Source organism: Oncorhynchus nerka, linkage group LG12 (assembly GCF_034236695.1).
Source record: "Oncorhynchus nerka isolate Pitt River linkage group LG12, Oner_Uvic_2.0, whole genome shotgun sequence".
In the NCBI taxonomy this organism is placed as follows: Eukaryota; Metazoa; Chordata; class Actinopteri; order Salmoniformes; family Salmonidae; genus Oncorhynchus; species Oncorhynchus nerka.
In genome coordinates this window covers 63,243,642-63,263,955 of record NC_088407.1, presented here as the reverse complement: position 1 = coordinate 63,263,955, position 20,314 = coordinate 63,243,642, and the positions used below count along the sequence as shown (strand labels likewise).

Here is a 20,314-nt window from a genome sequence, read left to right as displayed (position 1 = left end):
TGCCATCTGGGCTAACATCAACTGGAGTGACCTTCCAGTTCTGATCTCAGAGGGGTGTTTTTCTTAGTTATTTCAACGCGGTTTATATAATTCATTCACATTCAAAGCTGAACACTATCAAATATGTTATTATGGAGTAGACACAAGTTGTTAGTCAGATTCACCTCTCCTCTAACTCAGGACACAATGAGGCTTATGAGTATTCCCTTACAAAAAAAGATTGCCGTTTTGAAACTGCAGTAAAAGTGCAGTAACTGCAGTCGACTGGGGTATTTTGAACTGAACTGCAAATTTGCTGCAGTAAAAAAAAACTGTTATTTTGGATGCAGTATTTTCAGCATACTGCAGTTATACTGCACACTGACTGCAATCTTTTTTCGTAAGGGATTCAACAAGCAGTGGAAAAATGTTTCAGTTCAATTCAATGCTTTTTGTTTCACACTTTTTACATTTTAATTGACATGGCCCCCAGCCAAACAGGCACAGTAAAACACGCTTGGCTCCATCTGAGTAAATTTAGCATTTATAGGATACACTGAGGGGGTACATGCTAAGGTCACACGCTGTAACATTTGGGAGGAATATGATCAGTTTTCATAAGTGCAGCTCTGAAAGACAGCTGTGGAGTTGATGTCATTGACTGACTGACTTCATGTGGTGGAGCTAAGACACGGCTTAGTGAAAATATTATCAATGAAACATAATAGATCATTTGTAATGCATATCCACTTCGTGAGGTAGACATTGATGAATTTATGGAATGTATCATGTTCCTTGCCAACTACTACCATTCCTCAGAATACCAAACATTATGACCAATTATAGAAGTTCAACCAAAGCAGAGCAGGGTGTCAGATTACACATGCCACTACTGCACTGAATCACTTCATGCTAGTAGAGTCATTCACAAGTTTCAAATATACCAGCACTGAGCTTGTCAGTTCTAACGTTGCCTACTTTCTAAAGCTTCACATTCTGAAGTATGCACTATAGAATTCTGATATTGACGTCAAACACATTTCATAAATTAAGTGAATGTGTTACTCAGTACTTAGAAAATACGTCTTATGAGGTACATTTCATAAATAAATATAACATTTATGTTCTATTGTCATACACCATGGGTCCCCTAACCTTTTTGCCCACAACCCCCTTTTGATATTTAACAAAAATGTGCGACCCCACCATGTAAAAAAAGTGATGTAATCAACGGCCATTATTTACTTTTTTAATTGGGGCTGACTGTAATGGTTTTCCTCCTCTTCGTCTGAAGAGGTGTAGCAAGGATCGGACCAAGATGCGGCGTGGTAAGTGTCCATGGTTGTTTATTTAAAAACATGAACTGAACACTCAATGAATACAAAACAATAAACGTGAACAAAACCGAAACAGTACCGTGTGGCGAACAAACACAGACACGGAAACAATCACCCACAAACACACAGTGAAACCCAGGCTACCTAAGTATGATTCTCAATCAGAGACAACTAATGACACCTGCCTCTGATTGAGAACCATACTAGGCCGAAACATAGAAATTCCCAACACCAAGAAAAACAAACATAGACAACCCACCCAACTCACGCCCTGACCATACTAAATAAATACAAAACAAAGGAAATTTAGGTCAGAACGTGACAGTACCCCCCCCCAAAGGTGCGGACTCCGGCCGCAAAACCTTGACCTATAGGGGAGGGTCTGGGTGGGCGTCTGTCCGCGGTGGCGGTTCTGGTGTGGGACGCGGACCCCATTTCAACATTGTCTTAGTCCGCCTTATTGTCCGCCTCCGTGGCTTTCTCACCACGGCCACCCCTCTCAATGACCCCACTGGACAGAGGGGCAGGGGCTCGGGACAGAGGGACAGGGGCTCGGGACAGAGGCTCCGGCGCCTCTGGGCTGAGGGGCTCCGGCGCCTCTGGGCTGAGGGGCTCCGGCGCCTCTGGGCTGAGGGGCTCCGGCGCCTCTGGGCTGAGGGCTCCGGCGCCTCTGGGCTGAGGGGCTCCGGCGCCTCTGGGCTGAGGGGCTCCGGCGCCTCTGGGCTGAGGGGCTCCGGCGCCTCTGGGCTGAGGGGCTCCGGCGCCTCTGGGCTGAGGGGCTCCGGCAGCGGCGCCGGACAGGCGGGACTACCTGCAGGGAGGAGACAGAGAGACAGCCTGGTGCGTGGGGCTGCCACAGGAACCACCAGGCTGGGGAGACCTTCAGGAGGCTTGGTGTTAGGAGGAGTCTGAAAGACCGGGCTGTGGGGGAGCACTGGAGCTCTGGTGCGCAACCTTGGCACCACTTCCCCAGGCTGGACAACTACTCTAGCCCGGACCCTCCAGAGTGCAGGCACAGGTTGAACCGGGCTGTGGGTAAGCACGGGAGATCTAGTGCTTACTACACGCACCTCTCCCTTTGGCTCCACTCCCACATTTGCCCGGCACGAGCGGAGCGCGGGCAGAGGACGCACTGCACCCTCCCAGCGCCCCGGAGACACAGCACGCAGAGCCGGCGCAGGATAACCTGGACCAAAACTGCGTACCGGCGACCAGACCCGCTGAGCAGGCACCATACGCCCTGGCTCAATGCCCACACTCGCATGGCACTCTCGGGGGGCTGCCCTATAGCGCACCGGGCTATGGGCACGCACTGGCGACACCGTGCGCTTAACCGCATAACACGGTGCCTGACCAGTAATGCGCTGCTTATCATAAGCACGAGTAGTGAGCTCAGGTCTGCTACCTGGCTTAGTACCACACCTCGTGTGCCCCCCCCCAAAAAATAATTTGGGGCTGCCTCTCGTACCTGTCGCACTGCCGTGCTGGCTCCTCACATCGCTGGCTCCTCTCTCCGGCTGCCTCCGCTCTCCTAGCTGCCTCCACCTGTTCCCATGGAAGGCGATCCTTTCCCGCCAGGATCTCCTCCCAGGTGTAGCAACCCTTGCCGTCCAATACATCCTCCCATGTCCATTCCTCCTGTGATGCTGGCCGCTGTGGTTGCTGCTGCTGCTGCTGTCGTCGCTGCGGTTTTTTACCACGCCGCTCAGCTTTCGCTGCCTCCAGCTCTGCTTTAGGGCGGCGATTTTCCCCAGCCTGTGCCCAGGGTCCCTCTCTGTTCAGTATCTGATCCCATGTCCAGGAGTCCTGTGATGCTGGCCGCTGTTGCTGCTGCTGCTGCTGTCGTCGCTGCGGTTTTTTACCACGCCGCTCGGTCCTTGGTGGGTGGGTGATTCTGTAATGGTTTTCCTCCTCTTCGTCTGAAGAGGAGGTGTAGCAAGGATCGGACCAAGATGCGGCGTGGTAAGTGTCCATGGTTGTTTATTTAAAAACATGAACTGAACACTCAATGAATACAAAACAATAAACGTGAACAAAACCGAAACAGTACCGTGTGGCGAACAAACACGGAAACAATCACCCACAAACACACAGTGAAACCCAGGCTACCTAAGTATGATTCTCAATCAGAGACAACTAATGACACCTGCCTCTGATTGAGAACCATACTAGGCCGAAACATAGAAATTCCCAACACCAAGAAAAACAAACATAGACAACCCACCCAACTCACGCCCTGACCATACTAAATAAATACAAAACAAAGGAAATTTAGGTCAGAACGTGACACTGACAGTCTACTGTAAATCAATCCCACAATACTTTGGACTGTATTTCAATTTGAAGATAGTATGGTTTGAAGTGACTGAAATGCATCAGAACGGAGTTCGGAGTTGTGAAGAGCATCAGGCAATAACATGTTGATATTCTTTTCCCCACAGTCTGATTTAGTGCCTGGTCTACTGAGTCCTGCACGGCTTGTGGGCATTGTAGAGGGAAACAGAAGACCCATACCACTGGGGGAAAAATTATGAATCAACGTTGTTTCCAAGTAATTTCAACCCCAAAAATCAATGTGATGACATTGAATCCAATGTGGAAAACTAATTGGATTAGCAAAAAGTCATCAAAGTAAGGGGTTTTCGTCTTTTTTTCACACAACATTTAACCTAAATCCAATGACATGATGAAATGCTTTGTTGATTTCACTTTGAATTCACGTTAGTTGACAATTCAACCAAATGTAAATCAAAACTAAACGTTGAACTGAAGTCTGTGCCCAGTGGGATACGTGTTCCTAAGTGATGGGGGTCATAATATTTTGTAGCTTAAACAGTTCAAAAGATAGAGCAACGTTTGTAGGAAGAAAACAGACACCGCTCTGTTTATTATAACCACATCTAGCGGCTATCGGAGGATACTGATGTTACTTCTATGAACCAAGCACAAGTTTTTATTTTTTATTTTAGAGTTTCTCTCACGACCTCATTTTCAAATCAGGCAACCCCTAGTTTGGGAAACACTGCCATACACATTGTACAGAGCCTGAACCCAGTGTAGCCTCCAGTAAAATGTGTCCAAATCCAGTTTGGCGCACACTCTGCGTTTGAATGGGACAGGTAAAGGGACCAGATGTGGCTTCTAACCCCCCACTCCAGGCACCCTCTGACTTTCCCCAAACCCCCCAAAGCTGTCTATGGTCCTCTGGGCACAAAACTTGCATTGTCTGTCACCTCCAGCACCAGGCCCAGTCATGATGTCATGACTATTACAAACAAAAAAGTTACTTGGCCATTTTAAACTGGAATAAGAACCATAAAGTCCCCTGATGTCCAGTATTGAAGGGCTTAAACTGGCCAACTATAATAACCCATTCCCTTTAAAAACAGCCTCCATTGGAAGATATATTTCTCTGCTGCTCACTTGGGCTCTCCACATTCCTCCCGGTTCCTGAACTTCCCAATCCAAACAGAACACGGTCCCATGCTGCCCGGAGATTCTTTTCACATTTGATTTGTTCCTGAATCTCTTTCCTCTCTATTTTCTTGAGGTCCTTAGGAACAATGGTACCCTTTATGAGTCTGGGCCTAAACTGCTATCCTAGGCTGCTATTGTCTTTACACAATGTTGGCTCACTGGACCTGCAGACTGGGGGAAGGCAGGACATCTCAGTGCTGCTGCATAGTTGTTATTGTTGGAATACTGAAAAATACAATTATCAGTAAAAGGAGAGGACTTGCAGGCCTCCCTGTCAACCCTTTTTGTGTCCTCTCTCTCTCCTTGAGAGGAGCCCTATCCTCCCTCATCAAAGAGTAACTAAGAACAGCAATCCACTCGGATTCTGCAGGACAAAACTTTCAAGCGATAAAACATGTAGACTACTTTGTATTCCAATTGTATTACCAGAATGGAATATAACTTCTAAATAAACACAGCACATTTGTACATTTAGAGATGGAAGGGAAAGGCAAACACCCACGCACCCACGTACCCAGACACATTCAGTTACAGACATAATGTTGGGAAGACAGGCAAAGTAAACGGCTAACAACAACCAAAGAATCCATTGAAACTATCTCTCTAGCCTACTGTACCACTGGGTCTGGTGCCCTCCCTTCTTTCTCTCCTCTTCATTCACAAATCCAGACAAAGGTAATAGGTCACTCTCACTCCCTGGCCTTGAGCTTCAACTGAATCTCAGGAAAATGCCCCATCATTCTGTGGGTCACAATGAGTTTCAGATCTGAGTCATATGCATGGTTTCTGGGTAGCGTCATATTAAAAGTGATTTCACTATGAATGGTATTATTACTTGGCAAACTACATTTCGTCAGCCGGTGATTGTCAAGCAAATAACTGTCGGTCTCACGGTAATTGACAGTGATAAACACATTTAGCATCTCCTGGCTTCCACACATAGCCTACAAGCTACTGATGATGACCTTTGGATTATCTACATTTTAAAAAGTCTAATAAATCCATGTAATATAGCCTACACCTTCACAACAAATCCATTATTTATTTTAGACAGGTCTAAAGAAGCATGATATGAAGAAAATGTAGTCTATTTCAGAAGAACAGAATAGCATACTCTGAGTTGTCCTTATGTTAGGTCCTGATCTGGCTATGATAGATAAATGGCTGTGGGCTACACTAGTTAATTTAGCAGACAAGACTTTCTTCGAATTCCGTTGCATTATTTTATATTATGAAGAATACAATTTAACAAATATTTTCTCCCAACGATTTGAGGGAGTGCGCACATACATCATCAAACAACCACCATATGTTATCAGCCACACATAATGCAGTGTATCTGGACAGTCAACAAAGTCTGTACTATCACTTCCACTACAGCACTTCTACTATCACTACCACTGTACTATAGAGATTTAAAGTATCCATGTAGAAATGAAGGCTACCATGATCCTCTCTCTGTTTACATGGTCTGTGCTGTGTCAACACCGTGTTACAGTATAAACTTTACACCATGCTAATTGTAAAAAACGGATCAGTGTAGATTGTGTATCTGTCTGTCTGTCTGTCTGTCTGTCTGTCTGTCTGTCTGTCTGTCTGTCTGTCTGTCTGTCTGTCTGTCTGTCTGTCTGTCAGTGTGGCAGTCATGTCCCTATCTATTCCAGTCCACCAGCAGGAGGGGTGAGGGTGGGGTGGGGGCTGGGGGGGTGGGGTTAGGAGGGTCGGGTGGGAGTCAGTTGTCAGGAGACCACCCCAAACAGAGCACAAACAGCCAGCTGGGGCGATTGAGGAGGCGCCATGTTGCACTGGCTGACCAGATTCTTGGGATAGCTCAGGGGAGGACAGGCTGCCCACTGGCCGATTTGGAGAAGGATTGCTTCTACAGCCGTGGCTGGACGGGGAAACACCCTTATATCACCAGGACCACCCCCTTTTCTTTCTCTCACTCTTTTCTCTCTTTCTTCCTTCCACATCTTTCATTTCTTTCTTATACCCCTATCCCATTGTTTCTCCCCTACTCGCCCTCTCCTTCTCCTCCCTGCCCTTCTCTCTTTATGTCCTGATTAAAAAGTGTGTTGTTCACTACGGCCCTTGAGCTTCAAAGCCAGCCAGGATATTGAACAGCACTCTTTCTGAGCTCCAGTAAAAATAATCCACTCAAATGATGGATGCTGTTTGCAGAGCTACCCTGGAAGCTAGCCATTATTACACCTCCCATTTACAATACTTCAAATAAATAATCTCTCTGAGAAGTCTACCAGCCTTCCCCACCAGGCATTGAACTATATACAAAACACTATTAAAATGTCTAATAACTAGGTACATCAAGAGGTACAATCATTTCACCATTGATTGGAAACGTTCCGCTCACAATAATTATGGACCATTCTACCGTTTTTAGGCTGTCAGTTCTCCCAATGTATGACTTCCGTCCTGTAAATGTTTTAAAATGAGGCTCCCCTAATCTCCGTAGCCAAAAAAGCCTCTGACTGCACTGCACACCTGATAGGACTATTATAAAAACAAAGAAACTGGTGATGTGTGCCAGTCCCTGGCTGGAATGATGGATTAGAGAACAGCAAGGAGAGAGAGAAAGAGGAGAGCGAGGGAGAGGCCTCTGTGGTCTTACAAAACAGATATGTGGAATGACTGCTGAGAGACTAGTGTTGGGTTGTCACGCATTCACCACAAACAGTGGGAAAGAAAAACAGAACCAACTCCATCAGGCTTAAGAGCGAGGCCAAACAGTTTGTGATGGAGATCAGAGAGGGTGAAAATAATGGTGTTCAGTTTAATAAAATACACATGAGAAAACAGTATCCCTCAAGAATCAAGAAAAAAAATGCCTTTGAACTTTTAAAGGTAAGAGACATCTCTGTCCTGTGTGGGAGTAGATAGTAATACAAGCAGGCATGTTGAACTTATCTTATAAACCTCCCCCTGTTTCAGCACTACTTGAAAGCCTAAATACTTTTCATTTCATCAAACTGCAGATGCCAAGCTATATAAATCAGTTTTGAGTTACAAACACTACTACAGTATGTAAGCAGCAGGGTTGGAGAGTAATCTGATTACAAAAAACTTCAACTGTAATCAGTTACAATACCAGCAAAACATATTGTAATCAGGTTACAGATACTTTTTAAAAACTAGATGATTACTTCTTGGATTACTTTTAAATTCAGAAAGGATGTTTGCAAAAAAATACACTATGACACCTTTCTGTTTTCTCAATGACATTTAATTCAGCATTGAAAATAAGTTTGTTCTATCTGAGCGAGTCTGACCACAAATCAGAAACAACTATGATAACACACCAAATGTGTTTGATGGATCCTTCTTGTTTTCTTCGAATGCCTCTTAAGGGGAAAGTAATCCAAAAGTAACGTAAAGTTATCCGATTACGTTACTGAGTTTGGGTAATTACTGATTACAATTTTGGATAAGTAGGCTAACTAGTAACTGTAATGGATTACATTTAGAAAGTATCCTACCCAACCCTGGTAAGACGAGAGGGAGAGATGCTATCTATCATTTGGATACATTGACTTGATTTATACAAATGGTGCTGTACTCTGCAATCATATGGATTGTTCTGAACTTAGCATGATCCACTGTCAATCATGTGGGCAACCTGAAACTTTGCACATTCGATAAATGTCTGCCAAAAGTAGTGCTCTTATTTTCCATGTACAGTAAAATAATGTAAGTACAGTACAGTCATAGACAACCATGAAATACAGCTCTAGTGTGAATTTTGACATTCCTCCTCTTGGTGTGTGTCTATAAATCTATTTTTATTGTCCAGGAACAGTCAACAGATAAAACATTTTTTTGGGGGGAAGGGGTACTTTTACCCCTTTTTCTCCCCAATTTTGTGATATCCAATTGATAGTTACAGTCTTAGCTCATTGCTGCAACTCCCATACTGACTCAGGAGAAGCGAAGGTTGAGAGCCATGCGTCCTCCGAAACACGATCCTGCCAAGCCACACTGCTTCTTGACACACTGCTCGCTTAACCCGGAAGCCAGCCGCACCAATATGTCGGAGGAAACACCGTCCAGCTGGCGACCGAAGTCAGCTTGCAGGCGCCCGGGCCCGCCACAAGGAGTCGCTAAATCGCAATGGAACAAGGTAATCCCAGCCAGCCAAACCCTCCCCTAACCTGGATGACGCTGGGCCAATTGTGAGCCGCCTCATGGGTCTCCCGATCATGGCTGGCTGTGACACAGCCTAGGATCGAACCCGGGTCTGTAGTAATGCCTTAGACCGCTGCGCCACTCGGGAGACAATCAACAGATCTACCCTCTCTCTGACTTCTCAGTCAACTTCATCTTTAACTTGAGCCAAAATAACTTTGTTAGAATAACACTTCCCCAGATCCGCATCTCGACCCTATGATACTACCCAACGGACACCATTCTCTTTACTTTCTGTTGTCCTGGTCTGATCTATGTGATTAGGGTTCTACTCCAAAATAAGGCCAGTTTGAAAGGCCACCACCTTAGTCACTGTTCTAGCCAGCTACCACCCGGTACTACCCTATAGAGTAATTGACCACTGGTCACTTTAATAATGTTTACATACTGTTTTACGCATTCTAGAGATGGCTCATCCTACAGTATATAACTACTGCTATATACACCTTTTCTAGTCATATACTGTCCATACTGTCTTTACACACCATTATATGTATATATATTTATATTCCGTTCTCTGACATTGCTCGTTCTGATATTTCTTTTTCGGGATTATTGTGTTTTTTCTGGGGAATAGTTACAGGGGACAGGAGGGGATGAATGAGCCAATTGTAAACTGGGGAATATTAGGTGACCGTGATGGTTTGAGGGCCAGATTGGGAATTTAGCCAGGACACCGGGGTTAACACCCCTACTCTTTCGATAAGAGCCATGGGATCTTTAATGACCTCAGAGAGTCAGGACACCCGTTTAACATCCCATCCGAAAGACGGCACCCTACACAGGGCAGTGTCCCCAATCACTGCCCTGGGGTATTGGGAATTATTACACTGTTGGAGCTATAAACACAAGCATTTCAAAGCACCAGCGATAACATCTGAAAATCTGTGTATGCGACTAATACAATTTGATTTGATCACAAGACCAGGAAGCAGCTCCTCCAGTCGGCCCCTGCCATCCACCCCCCTCCCCTGCAGGAGGCTCTGGACCTAATTAGGCATCTTAAACTAAACAGTGCTATCACACTCCAGTCCTCTCATTCATCACGCTCTACTCTAGCACAGAGTAAACTGTACTGTACAGTTGCTTGACTTGACTGAGAGTTACAAGTATGTCTCTTGCACATGAGACCATCATGTCCTCTTATAAGCTTTAAGAGGCTTAATAGTTTAACGTTAAGGGGAATATGTTTCTTGTTGGACAATTCCAAGTTAAGGAGCCCCTGCCTTGACAAACTACAGCTTAGCCTGGGGAGAGGGAAGAAGTGAAGATCCGCTTGAGTCACAGAGGATGATGTAGTATGAAACAATATCCTATTCTCTCTGTTGACTTTGGGCTTAAGTGGTGAATGATATAACAGATATAGGAGAGGAGGGTATCAACTACAATCCCCCTTCCTAAATCCCCTTATTTCAAAGCCATGACTCCATGGTGCATGTTGTTGTCTTTTAACATCTGTAAATCGACAAGATCTTGACCTGAAGGAAACGTTAAGTGACTGACTTTGAAACACTTCCTTCAAAAGATGATGGCACGGTCTGAGTCATATGCATGGTTTCTGGGTAGCGTCATATTAAAAGTGATTTCACTATGAATGGTATTACTTGGCAAACTACATTTCGTCAGCCGGTGATTGTCAAGCAAATAACTGTCGGTCTCACGGTAATTGACAGTAATAAACACATTTAGCATCTCCTGGCTTCCACACATAGCCTACAAGCTACTGATGCTGACCTTTGGAAGATCTACACCTTCACAACAAATCCATTATTTATTTTAGACAGGTCTAAAGAAGCATGATATGAAGAAAATGTAGTCTATTTCAGAAGAACAGAATAGCATACTCTGAATTGTCCTTATGTTAGGTCCTGATCTGGCTATGATAGATAAATGGCTGTGGGCTACACTAGTTAATTTAGCAGACAAGACTTTCTTCGAATTCCGTGGCATTATTTTATATTATGAAGAATACAATTTAACAAATATTTTCTCCCAACGATTTGAGGGAGTGCGCACATGCGGCCATTCTGTGTTGAGAGGTTAACAAAGAAATAGGTATGCTTAATTTAGAGTTGTTATTAATGTAACTTTATTTGTTATACAAACGTTAGGCTATATGTTTCGATTTTTAGATTTTTAATCATTTTAATGTTTTTTTGCGCAGGCTTTACACTACACTACATCAGTCACTCATTCACAGTTTGACAAGCACTTGATAATCTCTAGAATTTCATGGCGGCATTCCCTTGTGACCGTAATGCACCCTAAAAAAAATCCATGCCTTTTGCGACCAGTGGCCATTGTGCCCTTCTCCCTGAGTGCTGCGTACTTCATCACATGATCGGGTCTTTCTCACAGGCTACAAGTGAAGACAGACACATCGGAGACGCAACTGTGCGAGTCCTTATCCAATTCCGATGTGCATATTGAAGATATTGGAAGAACTGTCCACATTTACTTTTCGTCAGCCAACAAGATGAGTAGGCCTAACGAACAGCAAAAACCCTAGCCTATGTCAATCTACTATCCCCATAGTACAAATGTTGACCTATTTTATTCTGTGTGAGAAATAAATATTGCAAACATAGTCTGGGACAGTTGTGGGATGCGATAGATCTCAAATTAATACAATCACTAGCATAAAAAAAAAGTATTTAAGGCCTCCCGGGTGGTGCAGTGGTTAAGGGTGCTGTACTGCAGCGCCAGCTGTGCCACCAGAGACCCTGGGTTCGCGCCCAGGCTCTGGCGTAACCGGCTGCGACCGGGAGGTCTGTGGAGCGACGCACAGTTGGCCTAGCGTCGCCCGGGTTAGGGAGGGGTTGGCCGGTAGGGATAACCTTGTCTCATCGCACACCAGCGACTCCTGTGTTTCCTCCGACACATTGGTGCGGCTGGCTTCCGGGTTGGATGGCGTTGTGTTAAGAAGCAGTGCGGCTTGGTTGGGTTGTGTATCGGAGGATGCATGACTTTCAACCTTCGTCTCTCCCGAGCCTGTACGGGAGTTGTAGCGATGAGACAAGATAGGAGCTACTGAAAACAATTGGATACCACGAAATTGGGGAGAAAACGGGGTAAAAAAATGTATTTATGCAATATGGCTGACGCAACAGATTTAACTTAACGTTTAACTTAAAATGTTGAAATAAACTATTAGACTATTTCTTCACATTATAAGCGCAGCAATGCGTACATGGTAGTAGGCTTTAAGCGCAAATTTTCCATTAGCGGAAAACACCATTATCAAAAGTGACTGGAAACACAACTATGCATGTAATGCTTTTATTATAAAAGTGCATTTTTATAAACTTGAAACTCACGTGCTGCTCTACACACTTGTAAAGTGGATTAATGTGCTGAATTTTAAAACGGTATTTGGCCACTTTAGTTGTGATATAAATCTTATTAAAACATATAGGCCTGTGAGCTAGGCTACATCACACAATTCCATAGCCTATTGAAATGTTCCGCAACATGAGCTCATGGGCTCTCATTAAGTGTTTGATTAGATTTTCCAACACATTTGCATTAACGTAAGAGTGATTAGAGGGTCAATAGAGTGCTGAGTACCAGGCAGTTAGCAAGTTTGGTAGGCTACTAATGACCAGCAGCAGCATTAGAGCTTGGAGAAGCCTAATTACCATGACTAAACGGCCACGTGGAATTTGACTGCCTTCATGACTCATGACTGCCGGTGTGGCGGTCACCGCAAGACAACTTTCTACTTACCAATGACAATGAGGGTATAGTTGATGCTGACACTGCCAAAGCCGTTGGTGGCTTTGCAGATGTATGTTCCAGCATCCTCAACCTCCACTTCCTTGATCTTCAGGCCCAGGCGGAGGATGCGGAAGCGGGTCCAGCCACTGTGGATGTTGTGGCCGTCTTTGGTCCACATGATGAGGGGTGGCGGGTCTCCTTCAACAGGGCATGGCAGCTTGATGGAACTCCCCAGGTGCACTGACTGTCTATGGGCCACCCTCTCAGCCACCAGCGGAGGTCCTGGAGCAACACACAAACAATCGATGAGTTTAACTTTTTGCCTAAATTTTATTTAAACATTTAATACAAAGACTAGATTGATATACAGTACTTTACTTTAAGACATGAAGGTCGGTCAATACGGAAAATTTCAAGAACTTTGAAAGTTTCTCAAGTGCAGTCAGAAAAACCATCGAGCGCTATGATGAAACTGGCTCTCATGAGGACCGCCACAGGAAAGGAAGACCCAGAGTTACCTCTGCTGTAGAGGGCAAGTTCATTAGAGTTAATTGCACCTCAGATTGCAGCCAAAATAAATGCTTAACAGAGTTCAAGAAACAGACACATCTCAACATCAACTGTTCAGAGGAGACTGCGTGAATCAGGCCTTCATGGTCAAATTGCTGCCAAGAAACCACTACTGGAGGACACCAATACGAAGAAGAGACTTGCTTGGTTCATGAAACACAAGCAATGGACATTAGACTGGTGGAAATCTGTCTCTTGGTCTGATGAGCCCAAATGTGTGATTTTTGGTTCCAACTGCCGTTTCTTTGTGAGAGGCAGAGTAGGTGAACGGATGATCTACGCATGTGTGGTTCCCCCAGTGAAGCATGGAGGAGGAGGTGTGATGGTGTAGGCGTGCTTTGCTGGTGACACAGTCAGTAATTTATTTAGAATTCAAGGCACATTTAACCAGCATGGCTACCACAGCATTCTGCAGCGATACGCCATCCCATCTGGTTTGCACTTAGTGGGACTATCATTTGTTTTTCAACAGGACAATGACACAAAACACACCTCCTGGCTGTGTAAGGGCTATTTGACCAAGGAGACTGATGGAGTGCTGCATCAGATGTCCTGGCCTCCACAATCACTCGACTTCAACCCAATTGAGTTGGTTTGGGATGAGTTGGACTGAAGAGTGAAAGAAAAGCAGCCAACAAGTGCTCAGCATATGTGGGAACTCCTTCGAAACTGTTGGAAAAGCATTCCAGGCTGGTTGAGAGAATGACAAGAGTGTGCCAAGCTGTCATCAAGGCAAAGGGTGGCTACTTTGAAGAATCTAAAATGTAAAATGTATTTTGATTTGTTTAACACTTTTTTGGTTACTCCATGATTCTATTAAAAAAAAGAAAAACCCTTGAACGAGTAGGTGCGTCCAAACTTTTGACTGGTACTGTACATCCATAAACGACATATTATACTCACTCATATTTCATTTGAAATTAATTGAAAACAATTTATATCTGAATTGGGCTGAATTGAATGAGGCAACATCTCTTGGATGCTTTTAGGGAAGATGTGGGGGCTCATTTATTACCTCCTTCCTTCATCTGTTTACCCTGAGATGAAACGAGATTGTAATAATTGGACTAGCCTTGTCATCCATTATAGACAGAGAGAGTTGAAGGCTCTGCCTGTGTGTAGCATGTGGGAGATCAAAGCGCAGTGGACAGGGCAGGGCCACTGTAAGGAGGATAGTAGCCCCTCGTCCTGCTCCTAATTGGCTCAGGTTGGCCTCCTCAGATCTGGTGAAGTGGAGCGGGCTCAGATGCTCTGTGATAGTAATGTTACTTAGGAGGCCTGCACAACTCACTGAGACAGCGCTTAAAGCAGTGCTTTGGCAAAGTTGGCGGGGTTATATCCTGCCTGTTTGGCCCTGTCCGGAGGTATTATGGGATGGGGGCCACAGTGTCTCCTGACCCCTCTTGTCTCAGCCTCCAGTATTTATGCTGCAGTAGTTTATGTGTCGGGGGGCTAGGGTCAGTCTGTTATATCTGGAGTATTTCTCCTGTCTTATCCGATGTCCTGTGTGAATTTAAGTATACTCTCTCTAATTCTTTCTTTCTTTCTCTCTCCCGGAGGACCTGAGCCCTAGGACCATGCCTCAGGACTACCCGGCATGATGACTCCTTGCTGTCCCCAGTCCACCTGGCCGCGCTGCTGCTCCAGTTACAACTGTTCTGCCTGCGGCTATGGAACACTGACCTGTTCACCGGATGTGCTACCTGTCCCAGACCTGCTGTTTTCAACTCTCTAGAGACAGCAGGAGCGGTAGAGATACTCTCAATGATCGGCTATGAAAAGCCAACTGACATTTACTCCTGAGGTGCTGACCTGTGCTGAAAACTACTGTGATTATTATTATTTGACCATGCTGGTCATTTATGAACATTTGAACATCTTGGCCATGTTCTGTTATAATCTCCACCCGGCACAGCCAGAAGAGGACTGGCCACCCCTCATAGCCTGGTTCCTCTCTAGGTTTCTTCCTAGGTTTTGGCCTTTCTAGGGTTTCTTTCCTAGCCACCATGCTTCTACACCTGTATTGCTTGTTGTTTGGGGTTTTAGGCTGGGTTTCTGTACAGCACTTTGATATATCAGCTGATGTAAGAAGGGCTATATTAATACATTTGATTTGACTTAGATACTAGCTAGGCGGTGCATAAAGTGGACAGACAAACGGTGAGTGTACTGTAGCCTTCCACTGCACTCTGACCGCTCCATGAGAGAAGGTGAACCCTATGCTGTGTTAAATCTACCTCACTAACTTTAAGCATCAGCTGTCAGAGCAGCTTACCGATCACTGCACGTGTACACAGCCCATCTATAAATAGCCCACCCAACTACCTCATCCCCATATTGTTATTGTTTTGTTGCTCTTTTGCACCCCAGTATCTCTACTTGCAAATCATCATCTGCACATCTATCACTCCAGTGTTAATGCTAAATTTGAATTATTTCGCCACTATGGCCTATTTATAGCCTTACCTCCTTAATCTTACTACAGTTGCACACACTGTATTTATATTTTTCCCATGTGTAACTCTGTGTTGTTGTTTTTGTCGCACTGCTTTGCTTTATCTTGGCCAGATCGTAGTGGTACATAAGAACTTGTTCTCAACTGGCCTACCTGGTTAAATAAAGATGAAATAAAATAAATAAATACAATCAATATCTAGCACACAGACATTCTCCCAGATACACACACAAGGAGTGCACAGGCTCTGCCACCCTCTCTGATCTTACTGTTCTGAAGCATGCACAGGAAATTGTCATTGTAATTGCCACTGTTTAGTTCTGCAAGGAGGACGTGAGGGGACTTGTCAGCCGGCCCATATCTCACTCCTCTGCTAACAGAAGAGCAGAACAGAGGGGCTCAGTGTTCAGTCCTCCTCAGCAGACTATCTACTCACAACCACAGAGATAGAGGTCACAACACATGGTGTAAATACCCACTGCCCTGCCTGAGTCCCACAGCTTAACTAACTCAGAGCTAATGGGTGTTAATCTAATGCAATCAACTGCTTCTCAATGTGCAATTAGAACAGAGAAGCTATATTCTACCACAGATTAAATAGAACAACCAACTAATTTCTGAGGTCTGTATCAAACTGTCAAAATGCACTACTTCAACATTAACAGAACAAAGTCTTAAGGGTCAAGTTTTTCTAACCCCACATCCTTTCTTCTATATCACGTGTTAAAATACAAATTATCTTTTGAGAAATTGTATTTTCAAAAAGGGCATTGTATGCAAGAGGAAGCACAAAGCAAAGTATTTCTTTAGTGTTGTTAGAGACTTGAGAGCACTCCAGAACACTTCTTTGCAACAAAAAACCAAGCTCTTCAGTTTTTGGCTTGGCCGCCACGCCAAGTGCGTGGAATGTGCAACAAATTATTTCCTCCCTCCGTCTCTCCTCTTAAAAAGCCCTTTGATGTGCTTTGAAAAAAACAACATGAAGAGGTGCTGAAAGTCAAGGCCACCGTCTGAATAACATAATGAGTATTTGTGCTGTATGCCTGACCAACATCCTCTCCTCAACAGGAATACTCCTCCTCCGTCTCAAGGAGAGGTTCTCTTAACCTTGTAACTGAAATGAAGCCTCAGATAACATGCTTAGAGAGGCCCTCACTATGAAGTGAATACTCAACAGGTCCATTGCAGTGATATCAGTTTGTAACTCTCTCACACTTAGATTCAGTTTGTTCTTTTACATGTTCTATGACACATCATTTACTTACTTGGATCTACCCTGAGGAAGTCCTTATATGTCAGTGGAGGAACTCTGCTACTAAACAGTGGGATGACAAATGGAACTCTGGATGATTTACATGAAACTGGTCAGCACTTCAGTGTTAACACAAATGGTTTGCCTTATTAGCATCCCTGTGAACGGAAAGCGATACACATGACCGCATGCATGGGCTTTCCAGTTTTGCTGCAATGGTGAAGGGCCTTGCTTTAGCGGAGCTCTGTGTGTGAATGGAATCTTTCATAACGCAGGAAGAGAAGGAGGTCTGGCGACATAGAATTAGCTCCGTTTTTCTTTGCTCAATTTGGTGATGGATTATTTTAAGAGAAAGGGGTACATTCAAAAGGAGGCATTCATTCTTGTGATTCAGGCTAAATATAGCTCTGGTTTCATGAACTGTTTTGAGGGGTTAAGAAACTGTTGATTCAACATAAGGACACATCTAGAGAGAGAAAACGGAATACGAAAATAAAAAAGAAAGAGAGAGGAACACACACAAGCAGACTATGCTAGGCTGACAGTCTTAGGTGATGTTCAGATATGTTGGCAGCTCTTCCCTCCTTTCTGTTTTCTTCAAAACACCTGTAGATTTCTATAAGAGTGCTTTGGTCTTTCTAGTCAACGCAAACAGGTCAATAAAGGATTGGCTGTTCTGCTGACAGACATTAGAATAGAGAACAGATGGGTCTCATGAAACCACAGTGAGACATACTGGGTGATGCAATACAGTAAACCCAACTGATTAGGTCTTTGTACTAGAGGTCAACCGATTAATCGGAATGGCCGATTAATTAGGGCCGATTTCAAGTTTTCATAACAATCTGAAATTGTTATTTTTGGACACCGATTTGGCCGATTTAATGTTTTATTAAAATTATTATTATTTTTTAAACTTTTATTTATCCTTTATTTAACTAGGCAAGTCAGTTAAGAACACATTCTTATTTTCAATGACGGCCTAGGAACAGTGGGTTAACTGCCTTGTTCAGGGGCAGAATGACAGATTTTTACCTTGTCAGCTCGGGGATTCAATCTTGCAACCTTACAGTTTACTAGTCCAACGCTCTAACCACCTGATTACATTGCACTCCACGAGGAGACTGCCTGTTACGCGAATGCAGTAAGAAGCCAAGGTAAGTTGCTAGCTAGCATTAAACTTATCTTATAAAAAACAATCAATCAATCATAATCACTAGTTAACTACACATGGTTGATGATATTACTAGTTTATCTAGCGTGTCCTTTGTTGCATGTAATCGATGCGGTGCATATTCTCGAAAAAGGACTGTCTTGCTCCAATGTGTACCTAACCATAAACATCAATGCCTTTCTTAAAATCAATACACAGAAGTATATATTTTTAAACCTGCATATTTAGCAAAAAGAAATCCAGGTTAGCAGGCAATATTAACCAGGTGAAATTGTGTCACTTCTCTTGTGTTCATTGCGCACAGAGTCAGGGTAAATGCAACAGTTTGGGCCACCTAATTTGCCAGAATTTTATGTAATTATGACATAACATTGAAGGTTGTGCAATGTAACAGTAATATTTAGACTTAGGGATGCCACCCGTTAGATAAAATACGGAACGGTTCCGTATTTCACTGAAAGAATAAACTTATTGTTTTCGAGATGATAGTTTCTGGATTCGACCATATTAATGGTATTTCTGTGTGTTATTATGTTATAATTAAGTCTATGATTTGATAGAGCAGTCTGACTGAGCGATGGATGGTAGGGACCAGCAGGCTCGTAAGCATTCATTCAAACAGCACTTTTGTGCGTTTTGCCAGCAGCTCATCACTGTGCTTCAAGCATTGAGCTGTTTATGACTTCAAGCCTATCAACTCCCGAGATTAGGCTGGTGTAACCGATGTGAAATGGCTAGCTAGTTAGTGGGGTGCGCGCTAATAGCGTTTCAAACGTCACTCGCTCTGAGACTTGGAGTGGTTGTTCCCCTTGCTCTGCAAGGGCCGCTGCTTTTATGGAGCGATGGGTAATGCTGTTTCGAGGGTGGCTGTTGTCGATGTATTCCTGGTTTGAGCCCAGGGAGGGGCGATGAGAGGGACGGAAGCTATACTGTTACACTGGCAATACTAAAGTGCCTATAAGAACATCCAATAGTCAAAGGTATATGAAATACAAATCGTATAGAGAGAAATTGTCCTATAATTCCTATAATAACTACAACCTAAAACTTCTTAACTAGGAATATTGAAGACTCCTGTTAATAGGAACCACCAGCTTTCATATGGGCTCATGTTCTGAGCAAGGAACTTAGATGTTTTTTTTACATGGCACATATTGCACTTACTTTCTTCTCCAACACTTTGTTTTTGCATTATTTAAACCAAATTGAACATGTTTCATTTTATTTGAGGCTAAATAGATTTTATTGATGTATTATATTAAGTTAAAATAAGTGTTCATTCAGTATTGTTGCAATTTTCATTACAAATACTAAAAAAAATATTATAATAATCGTCCGATTAATCGGTATCGGCTTTTAGTGGTCCTCCAATAATCCGTATCGGTATCAGCGTTGAAAAATGATAATCGGTCGATCTCTACTTTGTACTACACTAACTCACCCACTCAAAAGTATTTCCTCTCCATTTATCGGTTTATTTGATCCCCATTAGCTTTTTCAGAAGCAGCAGCTACTCTTCCTGGGGTCCACAAAAACACAAGTAACAAAACACTGATTCACTGAGAGACAAGGAGAGTCACACAAATGTCAAATATAACAATATACAAACAATACAACAAAACAATTATGTGTGTGTGTGTTTTTGTCCCCTCGTTCCATGAGATGTTGTTAAATCTGTTTTTTAAAGGTCCTTTTGCTGTTTGCTTGAGTAGTTGGAAGGGAGTTCCATGTGATCACGGCTCTGTGTAATACTGTGAGTTTCCTTGAATTTATTTTGGACCTTGGAAATTTGAAGAGATCCCAGATGGCAAGTCGTGTGGGGTATGTATGGGTGTCTGAGCTGAATGTTATTTGATTATGCATAAACAAAACAATTTTCTCTTAAACACCATGAGCCACTGACAGAGATTCAACATTGATGAGATTCAATATTTTGACTCTAGCAAGACATTGTTCAGAAACACTGATCCAAAATCAGCTTTACTCTCACCAATCCTAACTTTAACCATTTGAAAGTATTAAACCACTCTTGTTGCAACGATCGTGTGTAGAGACAGTTTCCTTAGTGACTGTTTCCTTAGTTAAGCATACCAGTCTCCAGGCAGGGGCAGGCATCAGTCTTCACTAACTGCCCAGCGGCATCAGTGTTCAGT

General features: G+C 43.6%; 1 protein-coding gene across 1 annotated transcript in view; it reads right to left on the bottom strand.

Moving 5' to 3' along the window:
• Positions 1–20,314, bottom strand: part of LOC115138559 (fibroblast growth factor receptor-like 1) — a 56,941-nt gene that overhangs the window by 10,131 nt on the left and 26,496 nt on the right. Inside the window, exon 3 of the mRNA XM_029675503.2 lies at positions 12,720–12,992. Coding sequence (XP_029531363.1) covers positions 12,720–12,992 — 273 coding nt within the window. The remainder of the gene's footprint in view (positions 1–12,719; positions 12,993–20,314) is intronic.